The sequence below is a fragment of the Enhydra lutris genome, unplaced genomic scaffold, assembly GCF_002288905.1.
Source record: "Enhydra lutris kenyoni isolate GAN:26980312 unplaced genomic scaffold, ASM228890v2 scaffoldscaffold17, whole genome shotgun sequence".
Classification (NCBI taxonomy): Eukaryota; Metazoa; Chordata; class Mammalia; order Carnivora; family Mustelidae; genus Enhydra; species Enhydra lutris.
Window position 1 is genome coordinate 18,061,387 of NW_019154101.1, and position 25,371 is coordinate 18,086,757.

At 34.5% G+C, this 25,371-nt stretch overlaps 1 protein-coding gene across 1 annotated transcript in view; it reads right to left on the bottom strand.

The window, feature by feature from the left end:
- The window catches only part of LOC111147752 (triadin), a 296,121-nt gene that overhangs the window by 19,390 nt on the left and 251,360 nt on the right, over positions 1-25,371 (bottom strand). The window contains 1 exon segment of the mRNA XM_022503974.1: positions 17,356-17,396. Coding sequence (XP_022359682.1) covers positions 17,356-17,396 — 41 coding nt within the window.

Genomic DNA, 25,371 nt, shown 5'->3' on the forward strand with positions numbered 1-25,371 from the left:
TCTTCCACAGGGAGGGTTTCTCTTTCTGTGCTAAGCTGATCAGGTATGGAAGAGGGGATGGTATTCCTCATCTGGAATACTTAGCTCTTGTGAAAGTATTTTTGTGTATAGACAGTTTTCAAATTGATGTTTTGAGGAGGGACTGGACACCAGAAATTTCTATACCATCATCTTGCTAATATTATTCTCACATGTTCTTTTAGCTCTTCTCATGATCTCATACGTTTAGTTAAGAAACGATATTGTATCAGTTTAAAATCTTATGTAGCTTCTTGGGAAAACACATGTGCAGATATATGAATGAATAAAGTACATGTGTATGTCTGTTTGTACATTGTCTGAGCCTATATATTCCCTAAGGTCGATATTTAGATAGCAATAAGTGTAAGGACAGTGTAGATCGTTTGTTGGAGGAGAATTCTATAAGGCAGTGGTTTTCAAACAATAGCATAATCTGGAAATTTATTAGAAATGTACATGCTGAACCCCACCCCTGACCTCCAGAATCATAAACTCTGGGGGTGAGCCCAGCCCTCCAGGTATATCAGACACACGTTGAACTTTGAAGTTGCTGATAACCATGAGTACATTTGCTAATACTATTCATTTAACAAAATCTGTGGCTATTTTTTTTTTTTTTGCAATTTTGAGTTCCAGCTAATTGTGTATGTTACATTTCAGTAAATAAGGCTTAATTAGAATCAAAGAGAAAGGTTTCAATCTACTGAGACATAAACAGATAAAGCCAAAAAGAGAACATGCTTATGTGTTTCAACTTTTCAATATATATGACAGTAATATTCTATTCAGATGCTTGCGATTGAGATCTATAAAAGATGTGATATGAAATCAAATTCATATGATGCCAGAATTTTTTTATTTTTACAAAGAAAACAAACCATTGTAATTCTAATGTTTTCATGGAGATAGTAACTGGCTCCATATCACAGAATATGTTTCAAATAGTAAGAAGCAATATAACAGCTATCTACATACATGTATTTATCTATTTACAGGAATTTTAGTTTTCTTATAATTTTATTATGGCTTTTATATTTTTGTATTTTCTCTGTTTCTTGAATTTTATTAAAAATGAATGAAATTATCAATGTAATATTTCTCATTTCTACTTCTACTATGCATTGACTTAAAAAAATGGTCATATTCAATGAATAAAAGAGAAAGTGAAAGGAAAAAATGAGTAAAAAATACTTTAAATTATAAGACACATGAATGATAAAAATCAAAGCAGTTTCAAATTACATTAAAAAGTAAATAGCACATCTATAATTATAAATACTAAGGAATTTTTAAAGTAACATCTGACAAAAAATAAAATCTTGACCTAGTATAATCAGAAACTCTAAATGTGTAGTGTGCTGGGGCAAGCAATAGATAAGAGGTGTTAAGGGTTGGGTTTGGTTCTCACTCAAATACTCTTTTGCTGTGGAAGCTTGACATGGCCATTTAACTTGCTCGGTTTTTCATTTACAAAAAGAAAAATGGAGGAAATTAGATTAGATGGTTTCTAAGGTCTCATTCAGGTAAAGTGATACAATTATGTTAAGTATTAATTTAAATCTAAATAGTAAATCATTTACAAAGGAGACACAATTTAGATAATCAACTTGAAAAGTTGCAGCATTAATTTCTTCTGAGCTTATTGCTCTTTAGTAAATCTGTTTGCTCAATTCCTAATAAATTTTCTGCTGTTGAAAGCATGTTTAAGTCTAAAGAGAGAAGAACAAACTTTGTTTCTAAAACCAGTGCCTCTGTTCCAGATATAATGTATCTATTTACACAGCTATTTATTAGTACAGAGCAAAAATTGACTCTGATGTAGATTTACATCTTAACCAGAAAGAACTATCAGACAGGCACTTTACCTTTTCAACTGAGTTGAAGATTAATATCCAAACTTTGTACCATATATATTGAATAAGCAAGCCATTTGGAGGAGAATATCATAACTACACTCATGGAATGCTTGAACCCGTTCAGTAACCTTATTATATTTTACTAGAAGCCATTGTTACTCAGCTACATGTTTTATGAGATTTTGCAATCTTCTAATTAACAAAATTAAAATGGAAGTTTAAACGTTAAATATATTATAAAACTCTAAAAGGAATTGCTGTCTGACTTGTTCATGAATTTGAGTAAACAATCTTGTTTTACCAGTGGACATGTTTACATACAGAGGTGATCTTTTTTTATCAAATATACTATATAAAGGTACTTGGCTAAAACAATACCATATTGTCATTTATCTAATGTTTACAAATATATTTTTAGATATTTAATGTAAAATTATGTGAAGGTTAGCATCTTTTATGTAGTACTATAAATCTGAAAAATAAATTACAAAGAATGCTTTGAAAATTCACCTTTAATCTTCTAAGAGCCACTTGTTAAGCAAGAATGGCCTCTGACAATTAGAACTAAATTTCTGGAAGAATTTTTAGTTTATGTTAGGACTGATGGAAATGCAATCTGGTGGTAAGAAGTTAAAACATTGTTCATGGTGTCCTTTAATTTTAAAAGCAGCAATATTTGACAATATATTGGACAGAGCTTAGAAAGTTCTTTAAGGTTTATCATATTAAGATCTGTGGTAATATGACCTCCTAGATACATGAACCCAGTGACATTCATACACAGAAATGACTTTTCATTCTTTATTGGTTTTGCACAGGGCTAAATTTCCTAGGTACCAATTATGTCAACTTTCTTTTTTTTTTTTTTAAAGATTTATTTATTTATTTATTTGGCAGAGAGAGAGATCACAAGTAGACAGAGAGGCAGGCAGAGAGAGAGGGAAGCAGGCTTCCGGCTGAGCAGAGAGCCCGATGCGGGACTTGATCCCAGGACCCTGAGATCATGACCTGAGCGGAAGGCAGCGGCTTAACCCACTGAGCTACCCAGGCGCCCTTATGTCAACTTTCTTGAGGCTGTATTAAATAAATTTCTATGAAAACTGTTTTGTTATTCAAGCAGCTACCCTTGAACATTCCATTCACCATCCCTCTGTTATCTTATATTTTGCCTCAAATGAATGGTAAAGGTACCTTGGTTGGGGGGGGTCCGACTCCTTGATGTTCAAAGGGATTTAAAATGATGTTGATTTAACAGTTAGTAGCCAATGTTTTGTTTGCACCATGATTAGGTGTGAAAGATTAGAGGAAGTTAATAGAGAACCAGTAGAAAGATAGAGAAAGTTAATCAGAACCATTACTTTGAAGCCTTTTTAAATTTTTGATAGGAAACTTAATATAACACTGACAACACATCATGATTATTCAATTATTCAATCAATTATTCAATCATTCACCTAGCATTTAGTGCAAGCTAAGCACTTCAGTCTCCAAAGAATATTTAGCCTATAAGGCTTACCTATTAATTGAAAAACTGAATTCTTATGAATGAATTGAATTCTGGTGACAGTCATAGTAATTAGATTTGGTTGAGATGCCATGCTAGGTACCTCTCTTTAAGAGCATAGAAAGGATATCAATTCTGATATTATATATATATATATATATGTATATGTGTGTATATATATATATATATATATATATATATTTCAAAAAGTTGGGAGAATATAGGAGATATAAGGATACATGGGTTTACTCCACCACTAACTCACATATCAAACTTCCTAAAGAAAAAACCTTTTCTCTTCCAAACACATTCCCTATATTGGTAAATGACACTACATTCCATCTACAATTCCAACCAGAAGGCTGGAAATCATCCAAAATTCTTCTCTGTGTTTTGTTATCCCTATTCAGCTCTTAACAGAGCCCTGTGATTCCATTTTCTAAATGTATCTTGAATGTACTTCCACTTGTTCATTTCCTTCTCAGTTCCTGCCTCTGTTAGAGACTCAAATATATCATTTTCATTCCTCATCATATCACCCTATGTTTTTGCCCTCTTCTTGCCACTTTTCACCATACCATGCTTATTTATCACGTCTCGGATCAGCTGTTGTCTCCTTCTGGAAGCCTTTCCTGATCTTTTTCCAGGAAGAGTTAGATGCTCTTAATCTGTACTCTCAGCATCGTAATAAAACCATCATCTCTGTACATTGTAATTATTTACAATACTTTGTAATTATTTACTCATTTGTCTTCCACAAATAAATTGTGAAATTCACTAGGCAGGGAGAGCAACGCAACTATCATCTTTGTATTCTTAGCGCTTGTGCATTGTTTCACAGTGTCAACAATAATTGTCTTTAATGAACAAGTGACAACTCTATGTAAATGGAGGGTTACTCTATTGAGTAATGCATGCAACTAAACATACTCCCACTAATGACTCACTGAAGATGCTGCTAAAACATCTGAAAAGGGTTTGCAAGAAAGAGAGAGTTCTTTTAACTCTGTAGCCCTTCACTGAAACATACCATCAACAGAAATCTTCCATTTTTTTCTCTACATAGGAGATTTTTCAAAATTATGTTGTAATCATCTTGCTTTGGGATATGGGAAAATAAAATATGTCAGAGTTTGTGTATGAAATTTTTCATTAATGTTAGTTATAGTTATTTCACCTATGAGAAGGAGAAAATTATACCATGTTTAGGTGTGACTATTGAGTAGTTCTATATATAATATGTATTCCCGATCATTTTCAATTGATTAGCACTATCTGGCTTAAGGATGTTTTAATTATTAAGATTTACTCAACCATATTACCCTAAACATCACTGCATCACATCCTGATACCTTAAATGGGTCTTAGGAAAGAAAGGAGACAATAAGAAATGAACTCCCACCATGCTGAATCCCACAAGAGAGATTCAGTTCTTATTTTAAAAGTCAAGGCATTGGTTAAAGTATGGGGTGGGGATGGAGGGTTTGTGAGAAGGAAAGCTCAGCAAAATGTCTAAACCTTGATGGTCTTGTCTAAAGTTGTCAGGCATGGCCCCAAAGAAACCATTATATCTGCCATGTTTGTTATTGGTCACATCAATCTCAGTTTCTGAACTTGAGAATATTCTGTTCTGAAACAAGAAATGTGGGAATAAAAGAGATGGTAGTTAATATTATTTCTTTTCTCTTCTACACTCAAATAAATAGTACTATGTTTCTTTCTCAACATGTTTTATGTTATTGAGAGCTAAATTTGAATAGCATATGAAAGAAAAGAAAAAACTCCTCATGTTTGTCCACAAGAGGCAACTGAAACATTTTCCCCTCGGAATATGATTCAATTATTCAATATCAACCCTCCTTTAAGCATCTCACAAGTGTGAAACAGTCATCATAGGCTTGAGAAATATTCCCATGTGTGAATGTTTTGTTGATTCACTAAACTGAAAAACCAAAAGAATATTTGATCTAAGAACATAGTTTTGAAAACTGGATGATAAACTGTGTTACAAATAGTAAACAAGCATATCCAGTCATAGGAGAAAGAAAGAAAAAAAAAAGATTGAGAATAGGTTCAAATAATTCATAAAACTAGCATATCTTACAATAACAAAGAAGATATAAACCAAACAATACATTAACATGAGGGAACTGACTCTTGTAAATTTTGCAATATTTTGTCAAAGTAACTCACAAATTGGCCTGGAATCAGAGACCTTTCTAATAGAGTTGACTTCTTAACAGGCAAGTGTCTAAGAGGCTTCTGAGTTTTTCTTTTAATTTAGAAGAGCCAGACCGTCATCTTCTTCTGTGGCAAGTTATAAAGCCTTCTTCAGTGTATTGCTTTTGCCTCCCCAAAACATCTCAATTCAAGTCTCATTACCACCTTCCTCATTACCACCTTATCTCCCTCAATTAGTTTTTAGATTGGGTTGCAACTGAGGAGGATTTTCAGTGACAATTTTATAAAAAGGACTAAAAAAGAGCATTTTTTGATTCCCATAAACTACGGAAGGAAGAAAATCATTCTGGGCGAAGGCTGAAAACTAAAAATTGACTTTTGGGGAATTCTAAAACATATACTGTTGAAGAAACCTCTGAAGAAAATGACATATCTAAATAGTGGTTAATAACTCTTTGTTTATACTAATACATAAGTACAGTTTAACAATTTTAAATGAAACCATCTCAGAGTCCACAGTCTCTCAAGGACTGAGGGTTTTGGAGGGGAGGGGGTTGGGGCGTTGGCGAACCTGGTGGTGGGTATTATGGAGGGCACATATTGCATGGAGCACTGGGTGTGGTGCATAAACAATGAATTTTGGAACACTGAAAAAGACTTGGATAAAATAAAAAATAAATACATGAAACCATCTTCTTCTTTTTTTTTTTTCTCTTAATAAAGACAACTTCCTTAGGAACCACATAGCACGTGTCAGCTGAGAAAAACCGTACCTGTCATAGACTGATTCAGAAGCAACTAATGGGACTATGTTTGACTGGTTGAGTTGACTAAGAAATATTACAACCCCAGTCTCCAGAAGATAGAGTTTTTGTAAACAATTCAAGACATAGTACTCAAGTCACCATTAAAAATAGGAAAAAAAGAGAGAAGATTTTAGTACAGAAGTGGTTAATCAAAAGTTAAGCATGACAAAGGTTATATCTTTTTTCCCCACAAAACAAAATTTTCTTTCCTTTTGGTAAGCCATAGAGCCAATGATTCTGTCTCAGATTTTGAAAGACTGTACTAAATCTTAATTCTGGAAACTTGCTGTCTCCTGTACTTAGGAGTCTAATTTAAGATAACATGTTAAATATTTATTTTGTGCCCAGAACCATGCAAAACATTTTAAATGAAATATTTTAACATTTATAGTAAAACTCATAAGGTCAGTTTATCCATTTAGCAAATTAGGAAATAGGCTTCCAGATCCATTTGACTGTATAACTAAAATTCTTACTCATCTATTCATTCAAAAACATTCACTGAGCTCTTATTATGTGCCAGGAACTGTTTGAAGCAGAGGAAATACATGAAACAAACTAGCAATCAACCAGCCCTAAGGAACATATAGTACCCTGCCCTGCTTTATTAGTAGTATCATCTAGAATTGTTGTCTAAGAATGATTTAAGGCTTATAATTCAAAATAGAAGGCTTATAATTCAAAACAACTTCAAATATTGTATTTTAGGTTTTCTGTTGTTGTTCTCCACCCACCTCCCTCTCCTGCCTCCCTCTATCATCTCCATTATTCTGAGAATAGGATGGTAATAGTATACTTGAGGTTCTACATTTGGCAGTAAACTGTATCAAGGATATGTTGGCAAGAGGAAGGTATACATTTTAGGTTACTTAGAAGTCAAAGAGGACAATTTGCGACACTGGAAGTCTTTTGTTCAAGTGGAGTGTGTGAATGAGGTTATTGACATGTTGAAAGAAGTCAGGTTCTTCTATGAATTTTGTAACCTAGGGTAACATTTGATCCTTATATTAGCTTCTTTGCCTCTAACTTGGGCAAAATAATGAATCCTAAGTCATAAGATCATAATGACATCAAATTATGTTTTATATATGTGAATAAATCCTTTTGATTATTTAATCACTCCACCAATATTAGTTATTTTTTCATTTTCCAAGATTTGAATTAGAAGGTATTTAATAAATGTCCTTGAACATAGTAAAAAATCATTATAGTTTTCTTGATTCATTGATTCTTTTCAGTAATAAACCCTCCCAGCATATTATAATGACACATAACTGTTGACTACACAAAAAACATTAGTCTATGATAGAAATGGTGGTTGACTTGCTGTCTTAAAGATTTACATGAGTCTGTAGGGATACTTATGAAGTATTTATCACCACTGTCACTTGCTAGCAATTACTCAATTTTCCATATTAGTGTAATTTCAATACAATTTTTATCCTACAAGAGAATGAGGACCTCTGCCCCCCAAAATTACATTAGAATTTTCTGTCTTCTTATTATGCAAAAAAAAATGAAATTTTAAGATAGCAATGTCTGGTTATAAATAAATTATACATGTTAGCATATCTTTACTGTTCTAATTGCAACACAACTGAACATTATCTCCAGTCTTTCTCATTTTGTTTCTCTTTTCTTTTTTTAATTCAAGTTGTCACTCATTTTTAAAAAATTCTATTATCTTTGCTCTACTGCTTCCCCAAATCTTTTAAGTAAGTGTAAGACATAATTTCTCACAGTGCGTTTGGATGAACACTGCTATTATATTATAGAAAAGATATCATGGTTGAATAAATTTGAAAAACATTGGGTAAAAAAAGGCTCATCTGGTTTCTTTACTCTCAGACTTCCCTAATGTGTTCATATATATGATAAACTCTAAGCATTTTTTCCAGACTTATTTAACCTCAAAATTCTTTCATGTACCAATAATTAAAACTAGTCTTTTATGCAAAACACTGCCAAAAACAAGTGCAAGAAATAGCTTACTTAAACTGAAGGACATCCTCCCACTCTTTATAGTTACAAAGAAAAACTTCACACCAATAATGTTATTGATGTATACCCTTAGCTGAACTGCATGAAATTACATGGTTTTTAAGGAAGAAGGACTTATTTCGTGGTTTTAAAATTAAAAGTGGTACTACATGAACCCCTGTGGTAATATTATACAGATAAACAAGTAACAGATGAGAAGATCTATATTGGAAAGGAAATGTTTTGATCTTTGTGGTAAGTATTTAAACAAAATGAAATACTTTTAGGTGTTATATATACAAATCCTTTATCTCTCAGGTCTTCAAAAAGGAAGTGAGTGCATGCCTTAATTTTTAACATTTTTCCATGCATTATTGTGTTTTACTGATACTGTAAACCTGTAAAGTTCTAAAGATGTTTGCTGCTGTATCTCTGATAGATTAGGAACCATTTAAAACAACAGTTTCTCTGATGTCACATCTTACTCTCTTTTTACTTTGCCATGCTGTTTACCTAAGGAATTCACACTTATTCCTTTTTCAGAGAAGTCTTTAAAGTAATAGTCTATAATTTTTATGAAGTATATAATGTATATTTTCTGGCCCCAATTCCTGGCCTCCGACTAAACACCTCAAACTATAGTAATTGGGTTTTCCTCTTATTTAACTCCACTAAAACTGCTTGTAAGATCATCAGTGACTTTATGTCATACATTCCAACGAATATTTTTCAGTCTTTATCTTACCGTAAATTTCTGTTACATTTGACACTTTGACAACTTCCTCCTCCTTAAAATTCTTTCCCCTCTCAGTTTCTGAAACAATATCTCAAGCTTCTAAGAGAATTCCTTCCCTCCTTTCTTAAAAAAAAAAAATAATAAATAAAATTAACTCCTTCAAGCTTTTCTTCTCAACAGACTCCTTACACATTAGTGTTCTTGGTTTGTTTCCTTGGTCCTTGGTCTTGCTCCCTCAATTCCCTTGGGGGATGTCAGTAATTCTCATTGTTTAAGCCAGCACAACTTTGCCAGGAATTTCCACACCCACTACCATATTTTCTCCCCAGATACCTGATAATCATACCTAACTGCCTATCCCACAGGTACCTCTAATTCAATATTTCTTTCCCCCATAGATTATAAACTCTAGGAGGACAGGAACTTGACTATATTCACCTGCATAGCACAACACAACTTGATTGTGTTTATGCTTGTGCTTTATAATATTGCCTAGCCCGTTGTAACTGCTCAGCAAAAATTTTGTATAATATATATGTCAAAAATGTACATAATATATATAGCTTCCTTTTTTTCCCCTTAAATCTGCCACTTCTTTTGGAAATTCCAAATACAGTAAATGACATTACTTTCACATACTATTCCAAGATAGAAACCTGGGGGTTATCCTGAATTTTTCTCATCCCCAACCCTAAATTATGGCAATTTTACTTCCTAAATACTTGTATAATAACTCTCCTCTTTTCCTTCGTACTAATGTTCTATCAAGATCTTTTTACTAACTCTAGAGGTGTCAGTGCAAGATCTCATCACCCAGAAAATGGATTTCCTGAAACTATTGGCATCCTCTTTATCTTCAATTTCTGTGGTTATTCAGCATCAGCTTTTTGAAATTCTACTTTAAGCTATACCTCATTTTGCTTAAGGACTTTTAATTGTTCCCAATGTCCTTTAGCAAAAAGGACACAACCCTAACTAGGGGAGCACAGTTTTTCTGTTGCTGTTCTCTTAAGCCTTGCTTACTCCTGTTCTCGACTCACACTTCGTTCTGAAGTGAGAGTGAAATCCTTGTCCTATGCAGTGCTCCTGACTGCGTTCCATCTAGTCGAGGCTTACGTGAATCTGCCTGTCTGGGATGCCCTGCCCAGGCTTTCTTCACCCGGCTTATCTTTACCCACTTTCTGAGACTATTCATATGCCCTTTCCTTTGGGAAAATTCCCCTGAACCAATAGGCTGGAGAAATAGAACTGTCCACTGTATTGAGAAAGCACACTCTGCACAACTTTTCCTGCTTATTTGTTTGATTTTATCTATTTATTTTTGTTACTGTTGGCTTTTTATTTAAGGATCTCTGCCTTGATATGAAATATTTCTAGAGAATTTATGTTATTCATCTTTATATCTTCAACACCTAGCACACTTTTAAATACATGGTAGAAATTCAATAAGTATTTATTGAACTAAACAGCCTCTGATCCTACCATAACTTAGTTTCATTAATTAAATTGAGATCTGCTTATTTCTGCAATTTATAGGAGCCCTGCATATGCTTTCTGGTTAACTTAAAGAGGTATATACTATTTAAGTGGTGTGTGAGGTGGATGGGAGGAGAAAGAGATGGAGAAAGAAGAGAGGGAGGATACATTTTCTCTTGTCAAAAGATCCAGTTAATAAAGTATATACACACATATATATTTTTTTGTAGGACCACTATAGTAATTTTTAGATAGTTATTGCTATGCATTTAGTTTATACGATGACAGACATATATTGAATAAACAATAAGAAGCAAGTTCTTTGAGCGACATGAGCCACAGATACTTTGATGACTGATAGCTATGAGCACATACAGCTTTTCTCTGGCTAAATCACCTGTTGTGATTCACCAATTGTGTCAGTCTTAGCCAGCTGGCAAAATATACAGACAACTTACTCTTCGCATACATATTCTGCTAGCAAATACAGGTTTATTTGTTCCTTTTAAGCTCAAACGAATACGCAGATATGTCCAGCACTTGTTTGCTTGTGCTATGTCATAAGAAATAACGTTTCCTCAATCATTTCTCAGATACTCAAAGTCCAGAAATCATCCATTAAGTGAAACAGCAGATGGACAATGTCAACTACACCTCAGTACTTGTGAGGACTTCACTGCTGGTGAGAAAACCACCATCCAAAGATGTAACTCCACTCCAAATTAGCCAAGTTTTTGGTAGAGAGAAACTTAATGTTTTTCTTCCCAAGACAAGGGCAGCAATAGATATCTATTATATCTCAAATTTTAATGAACATACTAGTGACTTGGGGATCTTGCTAAATGCTTATTCAGCAATTATTGGTAAGACCCAAGATTCTATGTTTCTAACAGCCAGCCAGGTGATGTTGCTGTAGTTCTGAGGACTACACTTGAAATAGCAAGGGTACAAATGACGAACTTTTATATTTTTCTGTTTTTTGTGGATTTGAAAGTGCCTTCACATATATTATATCACATGAGCCTCACAATAAGTCTGTTAGATTGGCATGAGATCTGTTGTTGGTGGTTAAGAAAAAGAGATTCAGCACTTAAGAGATTTGTTGTAAATCTCTTCACATCTACTGTCTCAGAGCTCCTCTTTCTAGCTCATCTTTCCTTTATTAGTCTCTTACATTAAAAAAAAAAAAAACTGCCTCTACATGTCTTATACCACAAAACCAAGACAGATGTCAAAAATATATTTTAAAAAGTATTAACCAATTCCTTTCTTCCCATAAGGATGATTTTGTCAACATGTTGTGGCAATGGTGGCTTCAGAATGACTTTCTGTCTCAGAAATTAGAGAAGACTACACAGCTCACAGCAGAGATAACATAGGACCTTAGATACACAGTTAGAAGAAACCCTTTCAATAATTATGGATACCAGATTGTATGGTAGAGGAAAATGTATAACAGACCAAGGCTGGAGAACTCATGGTGCATGGTTATAAGCAGAGAATAGTGGCAGGTGGGAAAGTAAGCCATCAAGACTGGAGGCAAGGTTTGTGGGTAAGATGCTTTTAATATGGACCCGAAGTGAAGGAAAAATATTCAAAGACAGTTTTGAGTAGACAAAATTCCGCAGATCTGGTCGTCTTTTTTAAATGTCTGTGTGAGTGAATGGGGAGCATTGGTAGTGGTGGATTAGATGAAAGGAGAGCACAGGAGGAAATATGGTGGGGGTTAGTTTGATGTAGTAGCAATGAATCTGGCTCTGTTCCCTGCAGATACTCATTTAGGAAAGACAACTAGCATAAGCGTGTGTTGGATCTGTCTGTGAAGAGGAGATGGAAACAAGAGGATTAAGTCACAGATTTATCTATTCAGGTAAGAGATGATGAGAGCTAAAACTATGCTTTTACCAGGAAAGGAAAAGAAAGAGGGGAGCACAAATTTGGGAGATACATAGCTTGATACCTATTTGGACACTGGGTTCTGAAAGAGAAGGAGAAGCTGCAAATGACTCCAAAGTTTAAGTCAATGCAACTGAATGGTGACTTATGAGTTTCATTTCTTGAGATAAGGAGCAACCATAGTAACAACAAAGACAATGGAAGTGCTTTGAGTTCAATCTTAAACAAAGTGACGTGTAGGCAGAATAACCAAGTGGAAATGTTTGACAGTTAGAAATACAGCTATAGAACTCTGAAGAGTTTGTTTATGAATATTAATATTCTTGATAAGTAAGAAAAATAATTTATTACATTACTTATGCAAGCTTTTTTGTGTTTTTAATTATATTACAACTTATAATTAATATCCATTGCTTCCTGAAAAGAACACTTAGCTATTCTCCAATTACCTAATGAAATGCATGTCCTATTTGCCATCATTTTCATTGGAGGGTAAAAAAAAACAAAGGAATTTGGTGGCTAATAATATCCCATGTCAAAAATAAATCATTATAAATGTTGCTCCCGTATTTAAAAATGTAGTCATTTTTTGTTGTTTTATTTTTTAACAGCATGGATTAAAAGGTTTAGTTTTTGCCAACGAAAGTTTTTTTGTTTAGGTTTTTTTGTTTGTTTGTTTGTTTGTTTTTGGATACAAGAGATCGTAAATATGGTTAAATATTGTGCAGGAGTCAGTATATTACGAAGCAAGAAAACCATCCCCTGGTTTTGGCAACAAACATGTTATTGGTTACCTTCACACGGAGATTTTAGGAGAAAAGTTCATTCTGCAGGAGTGTCTTCCTTCATGGATACTTAATTTTAATTTAATCTACCCTTTCATTATTCCCTCAAAGCCCAGGGACCTTTTGTTCTTCCTCATAATTAAGCAAATTCCTTCCACTTATAGTATCCTAACTTCTCTCAACTGGGGACAGTTCTCTCCCAATCAGTATCTCCCTCTGGATTTCTTGTTCCTTCCCTCCCTGGAATACTCCACCGGACTATCACCAACATGAGAACAACAAACATGTTTCCTTGATCCTAGCTGCTGAAATAAAATGTTTTGCTTCTCTTTAACCAAAAACTCCTGGAAAAAGCGGTTCACTCTGTCTCCACTAACTGATAAGTCCCTTTGTTAACTATTTCTACTTCTACCAGTCTACTGAAAATACTCTCCTAAAGGTCACAAAATGATAGGTTTTTGTCAAATATAATGACTTTTTCTCAGTCATCATGTCTCATGATCTTTCTGAGACATTTGTACTGCTGACTTCTTCACGTGTTCTCGTGTAAGGACCTATTTAGCCAGAGGCTTCCATCCAGGTTAAACAATAACCTTGTTGCTTAACCCTTAAACTGTCCCTGCTCCCCTTCCCCCAGGGGACTTACTTAAAAACAAGTCCTGGAAACCAGCGCCAGGTAACAAAGCCCAGATACAAGGATGGGTCAGGCCAGGTGGAGACATCTGATCAGTGGGGGGTTGCATACTGTCTCCCTAGCTACCAAGCAGTATGGGCCCCTTTGGGAGCCTTTTGGGTGCCAATTCTAACCAAGGTGATAGGCTGGTTCAAATGTCTACTAAAGGGTAAATCGTAATTCAATTGGTCACTTAGCATCACTGTGCAGCTTTCTCTGTGTGTTACAATTTCATTGGCCACCTGTGCATGGCCGGGCCCAACCACATGGTCTTTGCCCTTAAAAACTCGTCTGTGAAACAGAGAAAGGTCACCCTCTCTTGTAAGAGGTGCGGCCCCAAACGTTCAGTCTGATTCTTGATGCTTGGCATGGAATAAAGCTTTGCTTGACCTTTGCTTTATATCAGTCTCACTCCTTTAATCACAGACCCATTATTGGGGGACATATCACTTGAAAGGATCCCTGCTTGGGACGCTGAGGCACTGTATTTCCTGGTCTTCCAGGGAACCCACTTTTACTTTTCCAAGAAGCTGTCCTTCATTCTCTTCATTCTCCACTCCATGTTACTTTTTCTCAAATAGCTCCTTTTCTTTTTTGCCTCTGAACTCTAAACTTCTAAATTCACACATACCAAACCTCCTCTGAGGGTTCCAAGTAAATGCTCCCAGTGTCCAAAGGTCTCTAGGATATCTCTGTGTGGATGTCCCACCAGCATCTGCCCACCTGCCCTACCTTTGCAACCTCTACTTTTGATCACCTTCTCATCCTTCCATGCTTGAGACCTTGGAGTTCAGTATAACTAATGTCATCAATGCCTAGTCTTTTCCTATGAAACAGCTTGACAGTTCTAAACGCAGTGATAGTGTAGTACAGAGAATATGACTGTGTTTTCAAAGTGTATGTTTTCATGTAACCGAAAGAATATATAACAAGATGCTATTAGTATTTTCAGTGGGTTGCTAGGTTCCTGCCTTTTAAAAACTTAATTCTGAATAATTCCACACTGTAGTCATAGCTATAAATAATCTTAAAAATAAAAAAATCACTTCCTCATTGATTCTTCTCCCTACCAATTTCTCTCATCTTTACTTATGATTTACTTTTTATTTATTTTTACTTTTACTTGCTTTCTCCCATCTTTAATATTTAGATTACTGCAAAATCTTGAGTCAAATCTCTGATTGAAAATTCTTTCTGTGGGATTTCACCCCACACACCATTATATGCCTCATGATAGTACTCTCTTCTTCTGCGGCATATTCTAAGAATCCAAACTTTTCACTTTAGCCTCTGAATCCCCCTTTCCTGGATTTCCAGAACCCCCCTCTGGCTACATACCAGGGCTGCAGTCTTACCATCTTCTGTTCCTCATTTGGTGCCTAGCATCTGCTTTGATCCTTGGTCCTCTCCTCGCAGCCTTCTGCTGATAGCAGGCCCATCCTTCCCCTAAGCTAACTCCTCGACAGAGTGACCATGTACCAAAGCTGAACCAAAAGGCAAGCATCAAACTGATTTTTTAACAACCCTGCTGGCTTGTTATGATGATATTCATTTGATAGATAAAGAAATTGAAGCTCAGAAATCTTAAGTAATTTGAGTAAAGTCACGCCCTTAGCAAATGACAAAAAAGAGTCAAATTCATGTCTTTCCAGTATAAAGCTAGTACCGCTTCCACTGTCTCAGCTGCTCTTGAATCTTCCTAAAATCCTAGTGTAAATCCATCATCTCCCTGAGGTTTTCCTTGATTGATAAGACCATGGGGAGACTCCTCCCTTGAGTCCTCTAGAACACTCATCTCTAATATGATTGTCTTGTAGCCATCATTTGCTGGTTCATGTTTAGTTCCTTGATTCTACTCTCTTGTGACGGAAGTAGTATCTTATCACTTCTTTGTAAGTTTTGCCTCACCAAGCACAATCCGGAACATATGGTAGTGAGGCAGTGATATTAAGCATAATATATGTTTTCAATAAATTGTTGATTGATTATATAACATATGCCATTAATGCTGATTTCTCTTTCCTTTCAAGAAGTTAAAAATAAATATAACATAAAGATAGACATAAATATTTAATGCAAACTAATAATAGGAAATTTATAGTGCATATTAGTTTTCCCATTACATATTAACAGTAAAATAAGGCATCAAATACACTGTTATGCTTACAGGAAGGAGTAACGTCATGTAATTTTTATTTGGTCGGCAATCCTTCACTGACACCAGGAAGACTGCTAACAATAGGGCAATTTTTATATGTAGTTTCCCATTTTCTGTCAATATATCTAAAGCTCAGTTATAAGTTTTGATGTTAAGACTCAATATATCATATCTTTATTATGCACTTTTCTCACTGTGTAAAATTGGTCACTTTTTTCCATTTATCTTTCAGAGAATACAGGCTTTCAGATTTTATAAAAAGCACTCAAAATGGCTATGTTTTTTCACTAAAAAAACAAAGAATTCCTTTTGCTATGTTAATAGTACTTTCAAAAGGAGTGACAGTCATTCAAGTTAATATTTAATATGTACATAGAAGGGTAAAAAGAGTATTATATATAGGTTAAACTTTGTAGAAATGAGTGTATACAAATACTTTAAGACAATGATATGTTTGCCTGTGTGTACATAAAACTTTCACTGTATGGGGAGATAGAGATATAAACTTTTTTGCATATGTAAATATAGACATATAAATATCTTCATATAGATATAAAATATTTGGAATTGGGTTAGTTAGCCCTAGGCAGATTGTCATTACTAATTGGAATTTTTAGTTTTATTTTTCTGCATCGCATTCTATGATGTTACTTTTAACTGCTAACATCTGTCTTAAGGCTGCCCAGCTAATCTCTTGTCCTCCCCCCTCACAGAACCTGTTTTCAGAAATTCTATTTTGCCTTCTTGGTCATTGATTTGGAAATTGGTGACCAAGAAAGCAAAGGATTACCATTCCAAAGAATATTTGCATATTTAATTAGTGGGAAAGGAAGTGGTTGAATCTATTAGGTTGACCCATACAAAACCACTGTTTTTCCGGTAAAATAAAAAAATGGTTGAATATAGGTGATTTCATAAGGATCAATGAACGTAAGAATAAGTTTTAGGCATTTGTCGCGATCTGGCTGAAGGCAGATCTGCAATTCAAATTGTCCCCTTAGCACTTAGTAAACAACGTTGCCCATTAGATGAATAAGGACCAGCAATATGCTAATAGTTCCAGCGCTTTGATGACATTATCCAGAAAACAAAGAATCTATTTTAACTTTAACATACCTTCAAGTTTATTGCTTATTACATTTAAAATAAATGGGATGGGGTCCATCAGTATTTCTGCAATGTTTTGAGCATCTCAAGGCCCTACCCATCTCTGATTATAAAACTAGCCGTGCTCATAACAAACAGAACATCTATTTATGTGTAATCTTATCAAGTATCCTTACCTGCTTTGGGCATCTTTTCATCTTTTTTAATTTCAGATTCTGGGGTAAAACATACACATACACGAATACAAAGAAACGGGGAAAAAATCAACATTTGAAAAAACCATACAAATGAGTTTTAATAGATTTTTCTCAACTGTTCTCAATTTCAATTATAGTTACATACTTCTATCAATATGCAATGAAACATTTGTTCTTAGTAAATTATAAAGTAACAAGCAAAAGGACTTGGATTTTAAAATCCACTTTGCTAAAAAAGTTTCATATTAAACATACTAAGAAATTTGGCATCTTGTCTTTAATAAGAGCTCACTTCTTATGATTCAGAAGTTCTCTAAGTAATACTAATAAAAAATTAATAAAAACCGCTTGGGGGGAAAAAGTGTGGTAATTTTTCCTAATTTAACCAATTCAAGCAATTTATTATTTTTGACTACATACACTCAATTCATGGAGCGCCACCTGGTGGTTAATTTAATAATTTCAAATTGGTATAATTCTTGTTTTTATTAGTATTTGTTACTAATTTTACAAAATAAATTAAATTGACTTAAGTTTAGTATAATAACATAAAACGTTATCAGAATGAAGTATTTTGACTTCTTAGGAAATGACTTTTGTCTAAAAACTGCATTCCAACTTAATATCTGTATCGGATAAATACATAGTTTTATAAACTTCATGATACCATCCCAACCAAGGTAATGGTTGACTATATTTTCACATTTCCGGGTTTTTCCTGTTGTTTAAACAATGGTTCCTAGGCCTTATAGTTCTCCTTTTTTGGCATAAAGTCTTGTTTTTATTAATAGAAGGGTTCCAGTGTGTTACAATTTTTCCTTCCAACAGCAGAAAAACAGATCTCATAGTTGTGATACTTTTTAAATACAGTCTGTGTTATCAGAGATAAGCTACCTGCATTTGTTTGAATTCTCATTTTCTGGAGTTACCAAAACAAAAAAACAAAAAACAAAACAAAAAACCCACCAATCCTCATTTGTTTAACACCAGAATTTCAATAGTAGAGAATTACATGGCCATTCACAGCATACTTCCTATAATAGTTGAATGCATATCCTGTAAAAAGTGGTATCACTGCTACTGTTGCCCTTCAACACGCCCTAGCACACATTCCTCTCTTTTTAGTTAACACATTTGCTGAACTGGGAAGGGCACACACTATCTTAATACTTTCCATGTGCCTTAATGTTATATAAAAGTTTGTTATGTAAGTTTTTACTTAAGTTTCATTTATTGTCTGTGTCCCCTTTTTAGATTTTAATTTCCACAAGAACAACAGCTGTGACTTGTTCACTACTGAAATAACATCATTTGTTCAAATATTTGACACGTGGTATATGGTCAAAATTTTATGGGATGAATGAGTAAGTGAACAAAATGGTTAATATAGAAAGACCAAATGGCTTCCCCTGGTGCATCTGTAGTACTAGAAGAAATTGATTCATCTCATGCTTCCAGAGCTAGAAACAAAATTTCAGTGTCCTAGGATGGGGATCACAAACATGTTGGTCATCAAGTAGAGCTGTCTATTTGAAAGCATTGCTTCCCACTCTACACATGGCTCTCTCCTCCTCAGTCAACTTTGTCGTTGTTGTCTTGAAATGGAATTATCTTAGTCTTAATGTTTGTCAAGAGATCTTCTCAAAAACATAAAAGTTGTTGAGAATATTTTTATGAATACAATATGAGAGCCAACTTTTATCTTGTACATGGAATTTTACACGCACTCTTACAAACACCCATTGTCCAATATGCATATGCCCCTTAGACCCTCGTACTATGATGGAACGGTTGACTTTTGGTATTGTGCAAATAGCACTTACAGTGTGACCTCACATGTTATGAGTTCATGGGTAGTGTAAGAAGAGGCTTTGGGGGGCATCTGGATGGCTCAGTCGGTTAAGCGTCTGTCTTCCTTCAGGTCATGATCCTGGAGTCCCGGGATCAAGTCCCACGTCGGGCTCCCTGCTCATAGGGGAGTCTGCTTCTCCCACTGACCCTCCCCCGTCTTGTGCTCTCTCTCATTCTTTCTCAAATAAATAAATAAAATCTTAAAAAAAAAAAAAGAATCTTTGGGTAGTATAATCTAGATTTAAGAGCAAGCTCACTTACTAAGTTTTGTGACCTTGGGTATTACTTAAAACCCTAAATCTCAATTTTCTTACAATGGAGAAAATAATGTTGTAAAACTCAATGAGAATTATAAGTGATGTATAGAAAGAGCTTAATTATTTTAAAATTATGCTCATAAACTTAAATTGCATGCTAATTTTCTTTTTTTTCTTACAGAATTGGGTCTTTATCCTTGAAGATCCAAGGGAGGAATTGTTGTGTGAGATTATTGTCAAAAGATTTTCTAAGGTGAGCATCACTTTTATTATTGTTTATTTTATTATTTTATTATTATATATTTTATTATTATTGCTATTATCACTATTATTATATTGCTCATTTAGAGCTCAGTGCCTTCGTTTTGTAGATGGTCTTGCTACTGAAGGCTAGGACTTTAATTTTTTGATTCACATATGGATGCCTGTTCTTAGTCATATAAATATAATATATACATTTCTATTTAAGTTTAGTCAAAAGGCTTCATTGAGTCACATATAGATGTCTGTTCCTAGTCATATAAAATGGCAACTATATATATTATAAATAAAATACACATATTATAAATCTTTAAAAATGTATATTTAAGTTTAGTCAAAGTCTTTTTTAAGAAGTTTCAGGAAACCAAATTCAATGGTTAGTGCCACAGATTGGGAACTGGAGGCTAGAAAGAGGTAATGGGAATTTTTATTTTCACTCAAACTTTACTGTTTGGAATTTTTTTTAAACCATTGATTACTATTGTATAATAATAAAATATCTGATTTTCATAAACATTTGTCAGTTGAGCCCTTCATTTTGGGCTCCACACGCAAGCATTGCGGAGACATGGAATGAAGAAATCATCACGCTGAGTTGTTGAGGCAGACAGCTTGTCATTTCATATGCAGCACTGACTTTTCCAGGCTGTTGACTTCATTTATGAAATGTAAATTGCTGATGGGCCTGGGGAGGGGAGCTTCATGAATGATTTTTCAATGTCATCAACACTATGCTCTCAAGGAAAGCAGGCCAACCAAACTTAAACATGTATGTGATTGAGTCAGAGAGGGGCCACTATGGAAATCAACTCCATATAGGAGCCTCTGTTTTGTCATCATGAAATTAAAAGAAAGAAATCTACACAATATATAAGTCCCCAGAATCAACGTTCTTTTAAGAATGTCTCCATTTTAAGGGTCCCTGGGTGGCTCAGTCAAGCATTCAACTCTTGGGTCCAACTCTGTTTGGGTCATGGTCTCAGGGTTGTGGGATCCAGACCCTTCCACTCCCACCCCTGTCCGATGCAAACCCCCCACCCCCATCCCAGTAGGGCTCCACACCCTGAGCAGAGTCTCCTTGGGAGTCTCTCTCTCCCTCTCTCTCTCTGCTCCTTCCTCTGCTTTCTCTCTCTCTCTCTCAAATAAATAAATCTTTAAAAAAGAAAAAAACAGAGAGAAAGAATGTCTCTATTTTAAAATATTTTGTAAGGAGAAGCTGAATATCACTGATTTTTCTTTTTCCACTTTATTTTGTTACCATTTTCACATTTGCTTTTCAATACATAGAGGCCTTATATATGAAATAAATAATAATAATAATAAGCTTTTGCAGCCAATGATACTTTCCTCATGGCACTCACTAAATATGTGTACTATATACATTATTTATATTTTATTTATGTAATATTAAGCATTTGTGAAGTTATTTGCTTTCTAACCCCAGAATATAAACATCATGAGTCTTGAGATGAAATTTTATTTTCTCTGCTGAATCATCATGCCTAGATCAATGTTTTTTTGCAGAATAAGGATCAGTAAATATTTGTTGCACAAATGAAGAAATTATCTTATATAATCCTCACTCACCTCTCCTATGAGGTAAATACCACTATTACACCCACACTAGAGATAACAATATTGAAGCTTCATAATTTGTTTAAGTACATTTCCCTATTAAGGGGCAAAGCTTGTCTTTGAATACAGACTCTTTCCTGACTCAAGAGCCTTAAGCACTCATAAGCAAATAGCTATAACTGCTATTATGACGGATAAAATGAAAAGGTTTCAACATTTCATACGTAAAAACTATACAGTAAACCACCTTCTATATCTTATAGATTGGTTATATTTACCTAGGTTATATTACGTAGACAAATTACTAACATAGTTATTAGTATTCTAGTTGGCATAAACCTCATAGCCACTGAAGTTTCTGCTTTCTTCAGTCATTAAATTATGTTGTATAAATGAGTTTCCTAAATCCAGCTGGTTGAATGAAATAAATAGACTGAACATTGATAGAAAATTGACCGCTGTCTCATATACTCTTGGAGTAGTATTCCATATTTAATGGCATGGGAAGTTTTACATTTAAAAGCAAGTCACAAATCTATTTTTGTAAAATATACAAAGGAATTTCAGCAGTCAATTGTTTGTGGGTTTTGGTCTGAAGGAGTCTGGAAAGCATGGTGGCTAAGGACAAAGGCATACTGCCAGGCATGCATCCCAAATCCACCTCCGGTGTCTGTGGGACCTGGGCAAGTCACTTTCAGTGCTTCAGTGTTTACATTGATTTAAAAAAAAAAAAAGATGCTGTAAAAATTAAATTGAACAGTACGTGTGAAGTATTTGGAACAGCATCAGATAAAATGCAAATAGTGCACATTAGTCTCTTTATTGATATTTTATATGATATTTCTTTTATTTTTCTACCATACTGTTAAATAAAATATATTTTAAATAAAAATATTTTAAAATAAAACAATTAAGGTTTATTAAATATTTAATTAAAAAGTAGTATTCATAAATTTATTCTGAACCCATGATTTTCACATCATTTGAGTAATCATTTTCATTTTTTGATGAAAATCTGCTACTAATGCACACATATATACATTTAGACAATTTCACTGTGGTTCTCATTATATCACTTAAAAATAATTTATATGCAAAACACACCCATACACACACCCACACACTTCCCGTTTTGTTTTTTATATGAGGCTTTATGGGATGGGATGGAGAACTACTATTATTCCAAGTAGTTTGGCTTCAAAATTTGGGAATACGGAAAATTCTCACTGAACTCATGTTTTTTCATGTCTTGAGAGGAATTATTTTGCCCACACTCAATCTGTTTTGATAGGTAGGATTTGATTTCATCTGCTGTGGACATATTACTTTATGGTCCAGGTAATGCCATTATGAGAAAGAAGAAATCTGACTACCTTTAGGTTTGACTTGGAACTTCTAAATTTAGTTCATAGACCTCCAAAAGAAAATACTGTTCCAAGTTTGGGTGACGTCACATGGAGAACCAACCCCTTGGCATCATCTTCTCCATGACTTTTTATCTTATCTGGGCCTGCATTTCTTTACTTCAATATCCCATGTGTTTAATGTTTTCCTTCCACTTTTTTAACCATGTCCATATGGTTTTGAAACATTCTGTATTCTCTGTGCTTCCATTTTTCCTGCCTGAATTTCTAAATCAGTATCATCTCTGTTTATAAATTGAGGAATCCTCCATGCACCCTCAAGGGACAAAGCGATGACATTCTCAAGTAATTATGCAATCTCAACCAAATTGAGGCCTTGACGTGATCATTTTGTACTGCAGGTGGACAAGAGCAGACAAACATAAATTGACTGGACAAAAAAAAATCTCTTGGTTTGAAATTTATTCCTTTCATTTGTTAACCAAATGATTTAATGTAAGGTATTTGAAACTCTAAATTTTAGTTTTCTCACCTTATGAAATGGAAAATGATAATTAGCTGATGTGTTTGTGGCTAAGACTAGATCAAATAGTTTCATAATATTTGTTGAGCAATCATGTACTGATATCTGAATAGCAGGTGTCCACAGTTTGATTGGATTAAAAATCTAGGATGTCTGGTCCCAGGCACCATTGGAGACCACTTCACTCTTCTCTTTTCCAGCCCTCTTTTTCAAGTATTGTGATATTTTCTTGGACAGGGATTTTATCTTGTTCATCTTTGGAAACATAGTGCCTAAAGTATCCCCAGACTATTACGCCACTCAAAAACTGTTATTGATACAAATACAAAGCAATGTAAAATGTGGTTTCAAGATGCCAGGAAAACCCAATTTACAAGCTTCACTTTTAGGTGGTTTACACTAAAATATGAGGTGGAATCCCTGTCCCATTAGCTAACGCCTTACCCAGATGGAAAAGCCCATTCAAACAGACTCACCACATTCAACACTGCTGCACATTATCTTTAGATTTTTATATTTAATTTGCCCTGGTCAGATATAATTATCTAGAGTAAGTTAATTAACTAGTTTATAGTTGTTGTTTTTTTTTTCCCCCAAGATTTGTTTACTTATTTGAAAGAGCTAGAGAGAGAGGGAGGAAGGGAGGGAGAAGCAGACTCCCCACTCAGGAAAGAGTCCGACAGGGGACTTGATCCCAGGACCCTGAGATCATGACCCCAGTCAAAGGCAGACACTTAACAGACTTTGCCACTCAGGCATCCTAATAGCTGGTTATTTTAAAGCTAAGCTAAAGTATCCAGCTACTGAGCAGGGCTTTTTCCATAACACACATACATACACACAAACCTCATGCCCCCACACATATGTTCTGTGTCTGTGTTTGTCTCTCTCATCTCTCTTTCCCATTAGGTCAACAAGAAAAAACAAGTATGTTTTATAAGCTTCTGTAGGCATAGTTCTCAAATGGCTCCAGTTCATAATGTCAGCACTTAATGCCTGACTCAATGCTTTAGGTCTTAGGTCCTGATTCTGCAATCCTTCCTTGGCAAGATTCCCAAAGAGTTTGATGCTCACAAAGAAAGTTTGCTGAGTGGACACTAAAGATGCAAAATAAGCCAAAGGGCATTCTCCCTTCACAGCACAGAGTCAACATATACATTTTTCCTGTCTCATTCTGTCGTCATTTCATTTCCATGACCCTTTGTTTTTCCTATATGCTAAATACGATGTACTACATTTCTGATAGTGTCTCTTTGCCTTTATCTTCTCGCTCTTTGATGCCTCCCTATGTGTGCCTCATTATTCTTTCCTTCCTGGAGTTTCCCATTGTGCAAAGTACACAGTGAAATAAGTGAGGAATAATTGGAAGAGGCTGCACATATTGGTTGCCCAAATAATAGTCAGTTAGAACAACGTCCCATGATGTTATTTGAAGATGGCAGGATGGCTGGATGAATATATTTCAGGTCATGAGCCAGTTGACTTTAAACCATTCAATGGTTCAGAAAGTTGTGCAATAATCAATTGCCAAGGCAAGTAGACATTCTTTGGTTTCTCCTTATCAAAGGTAGAGTCTGTCTCTAACTAGACTCCTCCTTGTTTCTCTGCGTACCAACATTCATTTTCTTTAACTTGAAGTGAGAATAATCTATGAAGTTAATAAAAGGTCATAAGTTTAAATATGGGTCATCCTAAATCTCACTCAAATATGTAAAAATAGTGCATGACCATATATGAGAAAAGAATTCATTTAGAATCTTTAAAATAAGCAGGAAAAATGAAAAAAAAACTTACTGTGACATTTTTAAAAATTTCCCCTCAAGGAGAGAAGCATATTAGAACATTTGCATAAGGCAGCTTGGAGTGACAACAAAAGTAGGTATGCAAAAGGACAGTGATTCATTTTTTCATGCTACTTTGCCCCCTTTAATGAGAGATTAAATGGACAGAATACCAAGGAAGGAATGGGGGCTTAACTTTTGTAACTGTTTATGTATTTCCTATACATATAGTTGTATATATATTATCATTGTGCATTAATATTTTGGAGGGAGAAAATGAAAATTCGAAGTGCTTGGATATATTAATCTGTAAAGACAATGATCACGATAAAGAAAATTCTGGCAACCTCAAGTGCTTTTCTTACCAACATATAACCCCTTCC